Raw genomic sequence first — 12,768 nt, forward strand, 5'->3', positions numbered from 1 at the left:
AAACTGTCATGCTCGTAAGAACAATGACTGAGTGCGAGCTCAGCCTTTGCTTTGATGGGTTATGTAAATTGACCATGCTGTACAGACAAGCGAGCCAAAGGGGGGCTTATGTGCTCCGACCCCAAACTCTGATTCATCCGCGCCCCTTGTTCTTCTGTTTCTTGTGTGCCATGTTGGCAGATCGAGGTGACTCTGATAAACAGTAACATATGTAAAGTGGGAAGCTTTTCAGAACACGGAGGAAAAAAGACAGAACAAAAACACGCAAAAATGGCTCTTAATGTCTGGAATTATGAGTTTTGTTTTGTTTCTTGTTGTTGCTGTTTACAACATAAACAGCATCTCTGTTATTTCATTGTATCTACGCTGGATCACATTGTCTTGAGAGCGAAAGCGAGCCTAATTATCGTAGGTCTGCTGAGCCCCCAAAGCCTCCGTTCAACAGATGTGACCAGGTTACAATAACAGCAGATAAGCAGTGGAAAGAATAAGTGGTTGCTCAGCTGAAGTGGATACACACGATTAGAGAAGAAAAACTACCGAGAGGAATCCCGCAGTACCCCCCCCCCCCCACCACCACCACCACCTTTAATATCTACGATGAAATAAACCACGTGTTATTTTTTTCTCTCTCTCCCTCCCCCTCCCCTATTGATTTCAAAGTTCAGGACCGGGCACGCACCCGTTCCCATCGGCGGCGGCGGCGTCGCTGCAGCGCGGTGTACGTCGGTGGGAGTCCCCCCTGCGCGGGTCCCCTTTCGCGATGCAGATCCAGTAGTTGGGAGTTGTTGTACAAGCGAGCACGGGAGGGGAGACGGGAGGAGTGAGAGCGCAGCAGCTGAGTGAGCAAACACAGACAGCAACATTAGGTTATCGTTCGCGACTATCAGACATCGACCTGTCACTTTTTTTTTTTTTCCTCTCGCCGCTTCGAGCGAGAGTCGAGCAGTAGAAGCGGAACCATTAGCAGCAGCAGAAGCAGCAGCAGCAGAAGCAGCGGCGGCGGCGGCGGCAGCAGCAGCAGCAGCGACGAGTCGGGGAGAAAACTCCACCGAAAGCGGGTCGTCTCAGCTGGCATGAGCTAACCTACCAGAGAGACATGGAGACCAAACCTTTCTTGTCATTGGGTAAGTGTTTTCGCTCTGCTGCTTAATGAAAAGACGACTTTACACATTCTATTCGTTCCGCGTTTTCTCGCAGTTTTCCCTCCTTCGTTTGAAAAAAAAAAAAAAAAAAAAAAAAGAATAAAAATGTACATTTTCCTCTCTGCACCGCCGTATCTCTGACAGCGCGTGCGAGTTTCCAGACGTATCAACACGTTTCGCGCTGTTGACAAGCTTTCAGCAGGACGTCGCCTCGCCTTATTAATCAACGCCGACATGTCGTCCCCGCCGAAGCGGGGCCACGTAGCCAATATGTCGTCTATATGTTACATGTATAACGCAGCTATTCGAGCGGTTGACATCTCGCTCGGCACGAGCCCGCGCGCTCGTCGCCTCCCCTCGCGTGCACCACTATTTCATGCGGTTGACAACATCGGCGTGTGAGGCTTTTTTTTATTTTATTTTTTTAATTTTTTGCTTTGCTTTGCTTTGCTTTGCTTTTTTTTTTTTTTTTTGCTTTTTTCTTTCTTAAAAAAAAACAAAACAAAAAAAAACTTTTTGGAGAAGTTTCAGGATTCAAGATGCGTACTTCGTGATAATGATCCCCAAAAACAGTTGCAAGTGACCAAGTGCAAACAGGGCCACAGTGAGCTTGTGTGGTCGCTCAAAATACACTGTAATGTTTTTTTTTTTTTGTTTGTTTGTTTTTGTTTTTTATCGTGCACGTGTTTTCCGATGAAGCGAGCGCGCCCGGCGTGCGCAGCTTAATTCAAAGTCGCCTGGCGACTTATTAAATATACGAACATTTATGTAATGCCCCCCCCACGTGACTCGGTTTAACTCGCGGCGTAATTGCCATGCTGTTTGACTCCGAGCTTGTCACCGGTGTTTGTTTTTTTTTGTTTGTTTTTTTGTTTGTTTTTTTCAATGCAAAAATGAACCCCACAGCTACAAGCAAATTGGCATTTAAACACTGCGCTCGAGCAAAGTGGCTCGATCTTTACTCGAAGGGTGCTGAGTACAGTCATTACTGCCAGGTTCACTCCAGCGACAAACAGGTGGCTCTGGCGTGTTTGTGTGTTAACGCTGTTAGGAGCTCTGCAGGCTATGTTTTTTTTTTTTTTGGTTAAACATTTTTCAACAGGAACACACAAGCAGCCTTGCCACCCCCCCCCCCCCACCCCCCATGGTTTGAACACTGGATTTTTCAGTTGTTTTCTGTCATTACAGTTTAGAATTTAGCTTTATTTTCCCCCAAAATGGAAAAAAAAAACAAAAAAAAACAAATTGACAACTGCTGTGTGCTTCTCCTGCTTTCAAAAATACCTATATGGCTTTGCTTGAAAGAAGTAAACATTTCCAGCTGAAAGACACACACGGTCTTGCGATCATGCAAGCGCGCCACGCTGTCAATGATTAATGCAGAACGCTACTGTACGTTTGTCAAAGTGATCAGACCCTTGTCCCCTGAAGCTCGCCCCCGGAGCTGCAGGCGAGCTCCCTTATTGTGTCTGCCGCTCTTTCACGGGAGGAAGAGGTGGGCGGGTGGGGGGTCGGGGGGCGGGGGTCGTGTTACACCTCGGCACATGTTGTCATCGGGCCGCCTGGCTGTGCTGAGCCGATTCAGGGTCGGCTTCTTGCGCCAGCGCTGCTCCTTTTGAAGGCCAGCCGGCGGCAGACAGCGCAGCCGCAGCGGCCTTTATGTGGCTTCTCGAAGAAAAAAAAAAAAAAAAAAAAAATACACCAAACCGCCAGCGTGACACACATTTGACAGTGTGTTATTACAGGTGCGGCGTATTGTGTCCCCGCGCCGAAAGTGGTTCAAGTTTCGCCGTGCCTAAAAAGTACACCGGGGCGGCTCATGCACACAACACACACTCACACACACACACACACACACACACACACACACACACACACACTTGACAGCGTGTTCAGTCAGCTCCTGTGGTTGGTCTGAAGCTGAGCACACAATTGTTGAAAAAAAAAAAAAAAAAAAATTAGCAAGGAGCCTTTTATTCTTCCCCCAGCAGTGCCGGATCTCATCGTTTCCTCATGCTGCATCAGCACCTCCTCCTCTCTCCCCCCCCCCCCCCCCCCCCCCCCATCGCCCACAGCCTTGAAAGTCGCCATTTATATTTAAAACTCACTCCTTCAAAAAGGTCCTCCGAGCGCGCTGATTGTTAATTGGCCACTTCAAGGGGCGCGTCCGGCGGCGGAGAGCCGCGTCCTTGAAACGTATCGATTAGCCACTCGCTCTGTGTAAATTACACATGCGACGTTGTGACGGCCGGGGCCCGGGTTGAAAATGACAGCTGCTGATGACATCCTTCTTGGCAGCGTCTTCTCGGCGCACGTCTGCGGTTGATGTGCCGCCTCCTGATCCCCGCCCGTCCATATGTGGCAGTGAGCTGGTGGAGACTGATGGGGGTTTGACATTGAAAGGAGAGCGCGTCCTCTTAGTCGCAGCACTACAGGGCCCATCGTGACAGCCCGTCAATGAGTGAAACAAGTTTGTGCGCCCCCCCCCCCCCCCCCCCCCCCCCCCCCCCCCGCAGTCGGCGCGGCTTGATAAGATGCTTCTGTGATTTGTCGCCAGCCCGATGGATTTTCTGTTTACTTGATTAGTTTGAGGATCATTTGTCAGTAGTTAAGTTGATTTTTTTCCCCCCCTCGTCCCTGCGTGAGGCCTAAGGGTGGGACTTTGTTTCGCACGGTGTTTGAAATTTTAGACTCTCTTGAACAAATCGGGAGCAATTTGACGCCTCACTCCACGTAGGGGACGGCTGCATGCTGAGTCCGTGGCTTAAGCAAAAGCACCAAATGGACTGGAATTACACTTCTCCGACGGACAAAGTGATCAAAATCATCTCACTGACACCTTCTTTTTTCTTCTTTGTCTTGCGAACCAGCGTAAAGGTAAACGTGTCTGGACAGTAGACCTATTTCATGAGATTGCAGCGACTCGATTGTCAAATAGCAGTTTGGCCGCCCTGCTGAAGGGGCGCTTGTTGTTCTTTCTTAATCCAATGGATCTAAGGTCATATTGGCTCTTGCGTGCAAGTGCAAACAGCGCGCTAGACACCCGCTCCCAAAATCAATGAAGGTCATGGTCTTTGACGAGAAAGTGAGTTTTATGCCGTCTGTGTGTGTGTGTGTGTGGGGGGGGGACAGACATTCCTTTTCTGGCAGTAACTGAGGAACAAAGGTGATACAGAGAGAGGGTGTGCGTCTGCTGGGAGGTGTGTGTGCGCGTGCGTGCGTGCTTGTGTGTGTGTGTGTGTGTGCGTGTGTGTGTGTGTGTGTGTGTGTGTGTGTGGTGGGAGCGAGCTCGTGAAATTACACCGCCAAAAGCATTTGGCCAAGTTTCGCTTTTTATGGCCGTCCAGTTTTGTGTTCCTGATGTGATGCCTGCGCTCCCCTTTTGAGCAAAGGGGGCCGCAGCTGTCATTTTTATTGGAGGAGTTTTATAGCGAGACTTAATGGCTTAAAGTGACAGCTCTCTCTCTCTCTCTCTCTCTCTCTCTCTCCCTCTCTCTCTTTCTCTCCCTTCTCCCCCCCTTTCCCTTTCCCCCACCTCTCCCCAATCTTACCCACGAGGCCTTTAACTCAAGCAAATCAAAGAAAATTTGCTTCGCCTTGATGTTCCCAGCCCCCACCACCACCCCCCCCACTCCCAGCCCCCTCCGCCCCTACCGCTGCCAACGTCCAATTCAAACTGTTTGAAAAAGAGAGAGAAGAGAGAGAGAAGAGATTTACTCGCCAATTATGAACACAACAAGGGTGTGTTTTTGCAATTACGGAGAAACCGCGGCGGAGTGCGGATGAGTGTATTTTTCGTCTCCTCGAGTCACAGCGTCTGCTGATCGGCTTGAGGAACCTGAGAGCCGGCCGCGGATAAAATGCGCGTTAGGCGCGCGGCGCTCTCCTCCGCAGCCCACACTGGCTTTACGTTCTAAACATAGCGGGAGTCGGCGAAAGACCGGCGGGGGGGCTTTGCAATGCGCGTCTCTCTCGGATCCGCGCGGGCCCTGTTAATTATTTGTCTGAGGGAAGCTCCCTCCCGCTCCTCACTGGAGGTCTCGTTATTGATAATGGCTGCCCCCCCGCCCGCTCAAAACCTTGACCTTTGCCTCCGGCGTGCTGCATCTTTTCAGGAATTCGCCGCCGGCGTTCAAGTCTGTCATTTGAGGCGTTTAAGGAGCAGGCGGCCCGACGTTCTTTTTCTCTTCCGTCTGCGTTTCTTTGTGTTTGTCTACCAGTCCGTCTCTCTCCGGTCCCTGGGCCTCTCCAGCCCGCAGTCGTCGCTTGTGGCAAAACAAAAATGATCCAGCCAGTGGACCTGCGCCAGTGCTGTTCACCTTTCAAATGAAACATGGAAAACGATTATCCATACGTCCGTGCTTGTGCTAAAAAGGCCTCCAGTGGGAAAAGTTTACAATTAGTACTCCAACGTTCTTAACAGCAGTTGACGGTTAACTTTTCCTTAAAGGCATGTAAAATGAATGCATGCATTCATTTTGTGAGTTGTGTTCAGAGCTTTGTGTCGTTCCAAAGGTGTTGGTACCGTGGTTTCGGTGTGTGCCCCTGAGCCATACATTTTGATACCAGATGTTTGAAAACCAATTCGAACGAGAACAAAAGCACGGCGCAATTACATTGCGCACAACTTTTACCATCCAATTCGCTGCTCATTCAACTCAGAATGTCCCTACAAATTCAGGGCCGGATCCGCGAAGCCATTGCGCGGCTTTTGCGGCAGAAAATCAATGGAAGCGGCGCCCAAGAACGGTGATTCCGATCCACAAACGTGACATCGGCGGAAGGGTTGCGCCAGACTCGTTTGAACGTATTTCAACGAGTCATTACGCGCAAAAGGACACGCCCCCTTCTACGCACATATGCCTCATTCAAACGGCGGCAGAGCCAGAGAGGGTTTGCGCTCGTGTCCGCGCCGCAGTTTGACAGACGCAAACACCGCAAGCCAAAACCAGGCGCAGCTTCTGTCTGTCAAGAGTGTTTCTGGCTTCTGAGTGAAACTTTCCTCTCTGAAAAGCCAGAAATATGTATATGGCTCCCCAAATCTTATATATAGATAGGCATAGACTACAGTGTATATGCCAGTATTTTAGATTAGGCTATGAGAAATACAAATGGTGATTGCCTTGCTTATATAATGAAAACGCATCTCGCGTCTTGACTTTCTTTCCATGATGGCAGCAGTCTCGGTGAGACGGAGGAGGCATCGTAACGTTTATCGTAGCAGAGTTTCGCTGTTTGACCTCCGAGAACGGGACATTTTAACGAGATACAGGTTGCCGGGACACGCAAACTGCTCTCGGGTTGCCAGGCCGCAACATTCGCACCTGTTTCAGGTGCCGCATTTGCGGGCGTGTTTGCGCCAGCGTGTCTTGAGCGCAAAAACCTTTTGCAGCCGCAACCTCGCCGCAAAACGCGCCGCATTTTACCGCTGCGCGCCCTCCTTTGAGGATCTGACCCTGAGTGTGCCGTATTCCCGACCTTTGCGACTGCATCCTTGGCACAAATGTTGCATTTCGCTTTATTTTGATTCGCCTTAACAAAGTGGAGCCACGCTTTAGACTCGCCAATTTTTGTGGTCGTAACAAAATAAGAGTTTGCTCGTGTCCTTCAGTTCAAACCTCTGAAATGTCAAAACCAGTCACCAGCGACTTCAGATGTCGACACACCAAATCAATCAATCGCTGGGCTTTTATTTGTGCAGCGCTAAATCACAACCAAAGGCATTATGAAAATGCTCTCTCTTGGATTTGGCATTAAAACATTATTCATTTATCAATATTTGGTAGAATGGTAGTAAGTTTGGTGCCGAGTCCTAATGTTTGCAAAGAAAATATATGTATTGAAAGAAATATATATTTACCGGTTCAATCAATGAGGTATGTACCCCTTTAAATGATCAGTTAGACTTCAAGAAGAGGTGGTGGTCCTTCTTTGCGTTCTGTTTGCATCGCAGCAATAATCAGTAAATAAACTGGACCAGCGGTGTTTTTAGCCTCTTCGCCGTCCTGCTCGGTCCTGGAACCAACCGAAGTGGCACCGGCGTCGGGGTGCATTGCAGGCGCCCCACCAAGCGCTTGAGTGCCTTCCTCTGTGGGCAGGGCGGTATTCAGGCCGTGCGCGGCCGCCCCTTTTGAAATGGAAACGCGGTCTCTGCTGGGAATCGAGCAGATCGCGTGCGCGGTTCGCGTCGAGACGAAGGTCAGCTTGCCGCCCTCTCGTCCGTGCAACATGGAGAGAGTCTGAAAAAAAAAAAATCCAAAAACCAAAACATGTGTCAGCTCGGGAAAATAAAAGTAGGAGAAAGGAATTGCTGCTGTTTTTTTTTTTTTTGTGTGTTGAAATCACGCTGGGATGAAATTAAAATGATATATACAATAAAAAAAACTGTAGCATTCAGAGGCTGACGGCCCTCTCAGCGCCTCCCCGCAATCCTCAAGTCGTCGTGTTCCCGGTAATAAAAACAACTGTCATCCCCGCGTCTGCATTAGCGGCGCTCCATTAAAATTTCCCGGCTGTTTGGCAGTTGCGGTGCGTTTTGTAATTAAGTCATGAGCGCGTAGGCTTTGATGGGTATTCGCCGGGGATGGATGACGAATCAGCCCAATCCTAGATACGCTATGCTCCTTCATGTCATTATATTTCCTTGTGCCTACATTTTTCCAAGACTGATTATAATTGGCCCCAATGAGAACCAAAGATAAAAAAAAAAAAAAATGTTGATTTATTTTTCTTTTTTGTTTTGTTTTTTTTTGTGTTTTTTTTTGCTCAAATTAGCAACGGAGAACAATGTGAACGGGAATGAAAGGATTTTTTTTCTTTTCCTCTTTTATTTTAACGCTCCTCATCCAATAGGTCAGAGAATCGGGGGTGTTCTGCCGCGTCTCCGTAATAACTTGTATCTGTAACGCACGCTGGGCTCAGCGTCGTCGGCGGCGTGCAGCGTGATCAAAAGCCGAAATGATGCGTTTGATGTTTCTCCTGCCCTCTGCTGCGAGAGAGAAACAATGCTGGACTCCAGCTGCGAGCCGGCTCTTCCGAAACTGTATGTTCAGGTGTAGACGCCGTCCTCCTGCTGTATTTTCCTGCACACACACACACACACACACACAGGCAAACACACAAATGCGCCAGCACGCTCCCTCCACGTCTCGCCCTCTCAAAACTCGTATTTGCGTGCGCGCACACGTAAACACTGGCGGAGGAAACAGGGTCATTAGCTTCACCTGAGCTGCTGCTGCTGCTGCTGCTGCTGCTGCTGCTGCTGCTCGCCGCTCCATTACGCTTCCTTCTTCAGGCCTCGTGCGGTGTGGTGCAAGAGGAGGTGTGTGTCCCCCCCCCCCCACCACCACCACCACCATCAGCACCACCAGCACCAGCCGACGTAATGTTTGTCTGTCACCTTGCCAGATGCCAACCCGGCGGGGGGTGGGGTGGGGGGGTGTTGGGGCTTTCACGCAATGCTGGGCGCAGAGCCACACAAGTCCCAGAGCGTGCAAAACACCTTGGTTATGCTTTTGTGCACGCGTGGTCGCCAGGATAAGCTTTTTTCTTTTTTTTTTTTTCTCCCCGAGCGGTGGCCGACTTCTACCTCTGCACGGCAACAAGCACTCGTCCTGGGCCGAGCTCTGAGCCACGTCTTTCTTTTTTATGCCGATGATCCGTAGTTTGCGACCGTCCTGCCATACGAGCGATGTCAAATTTAAATTCTGAGGGAAAAAAAAAAAAGAAACCCCGTAGGTTTGATTCATCTCCAGCATTTTTTTTTTTAGCAAAACAATTAAATGTGCCAAAAAGATTTTCACCAACCCCAAAATCCCAAAATTGGCTTCTCATATTCTCATTTTGAATTTAAATAATTAGCTTTTCCTTGGTTCTCAGGCCAGTCGAAGCCGTGTCTTGATGTTCAGATCGTTGCCCTCTGATCCTGCCTTAATCCGTCAAATCCCCCTCAAAGAGGTTTATGACAATGGTGGCCATGCACCACCCAGTGACGCCGGTCCAAACGCTCGGCTGTCCAGGATGTACGTTCTCGCACCAAATGTGTCTTTATTGCAAACGGCAGATGTGGGAGTCCTGCGCGCTACAATTTGCCGCCAAGGTGCCCAGTTTGGCCCTTTTTTTTTCATCCTGTGGGCGTCTAGCCCAGCCGAATCTGGGTCGTAAGTAATGTTCCCGAAAATTAACACAGTTTCTCAGTTATCAACGGCCCCCTTTTAGCGAAGATTTGTTTCATGTGACGTGTTTAACCGATTAGCTTAATGTGCAAATAAAAACAAACAAACATGGAGAAGAAGCCCACATTTCTTCCCCTTCACTGATCAGTTGGCGTTTTGGAAAGCACAATGAGACCACGTCGGGCCTGTTGTGTTTTCACGTTTTACGCTACTTGATATTTACGAGAATTTTTCCTTTTTATCAACTCGTTCTTTTTTCCCCCCTCTAATCCTCGTTCCCAGTTTTGATAACTGCGGCTAAGACGCTTTGACACCTTTGAATTTGTTGCCATTGGATTGAATCTTCGGCAAACAGCATTGGCAGTTCTCCTCAATGCCATCATTCCGTTTCTTTCCCCACTCCCGCTTTAGTTTGCATTTTCTTTGCGTTTTTTGTGTAGTTGATAGTTTCCATTTACGGGTTGGTTTTTGTTTGTGTATTTGTCTGTTCAGCCCATATTCCTGCTTTATGTTGCACATTGTGTTTTTGTTTTTTTTTAACGGACCAATGCCAGTCAAAACTTTGCTATTCCTATAAGGAGAAAAAAAAACTTCTCAAAAGTTTTCCTTCGACTTCCACGTCCTCGTTGGGATGAAACGACTGAATTTGGGCTCAACTCTCGCCGAGCCTTTTTAAATCTGTCTGCGAGATAAGAGGGCGTGACTGCAATTATGATAAACAGACGATCCATTATAGGAGCGAGCAAACAGTCCGGATTACCGACGAAGACGGAAGGACGCTGACGGACGCGCGAGTGTCAACACGCAGCCTCGGGGACGAGTAAGAGCGGCGGTTGCGGAACATTTGTGCGTCGGGAGTGGACAAAGTTGTTTTCTGTTGTAACGGGGGGGTAGTTTTCAAAAGCAGCGGGGCGGCCGACGGCCGCGGGCCGAGCGTGTTTCCAGACTCGCCTCGAGCGAGACCCATAGGCCTTGACGCCTGCGACCGCGTGCGCAACACGAGCTGCGAGCCGCGAGGATAAACATGGACGGCGCTCACGGTCTGGAGTCTGGAGGTCTTTGTCACCTCTGAGCGGACGCCTCACCTCGGCCGTCTGGTTTCTGGAATGTTCTCGGCGGCAGGAAGGTGGGAAGGGCGTTAAGGGGGCGGAGGGGGGACGGCGGGGGGGAGGGGGTCGGGGTGGGACCGACCGACTTTCTGGAGTAGCGACGCAAACAAAAAACGCGTTTCACTCTTGTTGTTGACAGACAGACGCCACCGCGCCAGCCGTTAGCAGCCGAAACGGAATTAAAATGTTCCCTCAGCCACTCAGACAGCCGTCCCCACTCTTTTGTTTTTTTGCTGGTATTCATTGTTTTCAAAGTTGGGGAGTTTTATTGGGCCAGACACTCATTTCGGTTGGCAGACGGTGTGGGGGTGCGAAGGGGCGGGTTGGTTGGTTGGTTTTTTGGGGGGGGGGGGCGAGGGTGCTTTCCGCATAAAAACGACAGCTGAACGCGATCCCGAAGAAATAAAATACACACAAATGATACAACTGCTCTTATTTTTGCCCGGCGATAAGGACACAGCAAAGTCTTTATGCCGCGCTTTACGAGGCTGAGCGAACGCAGAAAGGGATCAAAGTGGCGACGGAGCCGAGGGCTCTTTCATATCTACCGTATAGCTGTAGAATTTTGTAAACCCGCTTAATTAAATTCTCCCAAAAAATCCTTATCTTGGTAAGCATTGCCACTTTCACTGCCCACCTTCAGTGCAGTCTCTGAAGCCCCACAATATTTAGCTCTTTATTGAAATGAGTCTTAAAACACCGAATTGATGAAATACAGCTGTGTTATGTCTGACTTACTATTCATATCATTTCTTCCAAGTTTGGCTGTCCTATGAGAGCATGTGACAAGTAAAGGTCTTGAATCTTGTAGCCTGAAGAAGAGCACTCAGAATCCAGCCCCCCCAACCCCCCCCCCCCTCCGCCCAAACAAATCTGTTGTTTTGCGGCGTTTGGCGGGGGGAGAAGAAGAAAGTTGAGCAACCGCGTCGGCCTGACAGACAGAGACAGACAGACAGAGACAGGCAGGCAGGCAGGCGCTGGCCGCGTCTTTGTCATCAGCGCTTTCTGCATACCACAGCGCTGACGGCTACAAGTGCAGGAACGGCTCCGACGAGTTCCAGTGTCACGTTTTTAGGACGCTTTTCTCCTCTTCCGAGCGGCCCGACGGGGGGGAAACGGGAGACGGCCGGCAGATTAAACGGCATCAGATCTGAGGGCCGCGGTGGCGGGGGGGGGGGCGGGGGTTGAGGTGGAGGGCTCAGGCGGAATAGCTCTGGGGCGCGTGCAGCTGCGCGGGTTTAAACGGCGGCGATTGATTAATGTGTTGTTTTGAACGAGGCGGTCGTTTTTTTTTTTTGAAACGGGACGAGGGGGTGAAGTTCCAGCCGGGTTGTGTTTGATTTTTATTCTCTTCACCATGAAAAGCATTATACCTGCGACTAATTGGTGTCAGCTGACACCGTAATTGTAGCCATCCAAGACCACTGTGTCCAAAGTGGGAAAGTCAAAAGATTTGCACGTTTAGTTTGTCTTCTTCTTCTTCTCTTTCTAAAAATAGCTACATCACTTCCGTGTTTGTTTTTGTAAATAAAGTGTGGTTTTATAAATGAAAAATCTTCTTCTTCTTCTTCTTCTTCTTCTTCTTCTTCTTCCCTTTATTCCACCTAATTTTGACCCCCTCCCCACTCTGATATCAGCAAAATTCGGCCAGCAGATCAGGACTGGTGGAAAATTTTATAAAATGCAAACTTTTTTTTTTTGCTTTGTTTTTATTTGCTTTTGCTTTTATTTACAAAAGCTTTTTTTTTGTTGGGAGAATTAAGCTTTTTTACGTCTTTCCAGAACCAAGAACATCAAAAACCAAACGCCCAAAAACCAAAAACAGAATGAGCAGCGACAAGCAAAAAGAAACTAAAAATAAAAAAAGCGTTGCTTCCTGCTTCTGACGAATGCTAAGCTAACGCGATGCGAAGAAATTCTGATGACTCAGCCGTTTCTGAAGCCTGCCTTTAGTGTCTTCAGACAAGACGTTCTGCTGCTGCCACGCTCTCAACTCGTCTCTTTGCGCGAGCTTCTTCTCTTTATCAGCGGGTCGGCTCCGGTCCCAGGTCCCACCCCCGGGTGGTGAGCGGCTCCCACTCTGCGGCACAGTAGATCGTGAACTTGTACGCCAGAGAGAGAGAGAGAGAGACAGAGAGAGAGAGAGAGAGAGAGAGAGAGAGGGAGGGTCAGGGGTCGTGGCTGGGTCACGCTCTGTGGGAGAGGAGCAGACGTGACGGCTAAGTGGGAGACGGGAGAAATGATTTGGGGTTGGGGGGGGGGGGGGTTTGTGTTTTCATTGGAGTCTTGCTTCATTCGGCCCACTCATTGCGTCAACGCGGCTATTGATAGTAACGGAGT

At 49.4% G+C, this 12,768-nt stretch overlaps 1 protein-coding gene across 2 annotated transcripts in view; it reads left to right on the plus strand.

The window, feature by feature from the left end:
- Positions 1–671: 671 nt before the first annotated feature.
- The window catches only part of rxraa (retinoid X receptor, alpha a), a 104,765-nt gene continuing 92,668 nt past the window's right edge, over positions 672–12,768 (plus strand). The window contains exon 1 of one of the 2 annotated variants that reach the window (XM_076029837.1): positions 672–1,127. In XM_076029837.1, coding sequence (XP_075885952.1) covers positions 1,100–1,127 — 28 coding nt within the window. In that variant the 5' untranslated portion in view covers positions 672–1,099. The remainder of the gene's footprint in view (positions 1,128–12,768) is intronic. The other variant, XM_076029838.1, reaches the window with a different exon arrangement.

The sequence above is a fragment of the Nelusetta ayraudi genome, unplaced genomic scaffold (genome assembly GCF_046127955.1).
Source record: "Nelusetta ayraudi isolate G7.1 ecotype Tasmania unplaced genomic scaffold, CSIRO-AGI_Nayr_v1 ptg000026l, whole genome shotgun sequence".
Taxonomy (NCBI): Eukaryota; Metazoa; Chordata; class Actinopteri; order Tetraodontiformes; family Monacanthidae; genus Nelusetta; species Nelusetta ayraudi.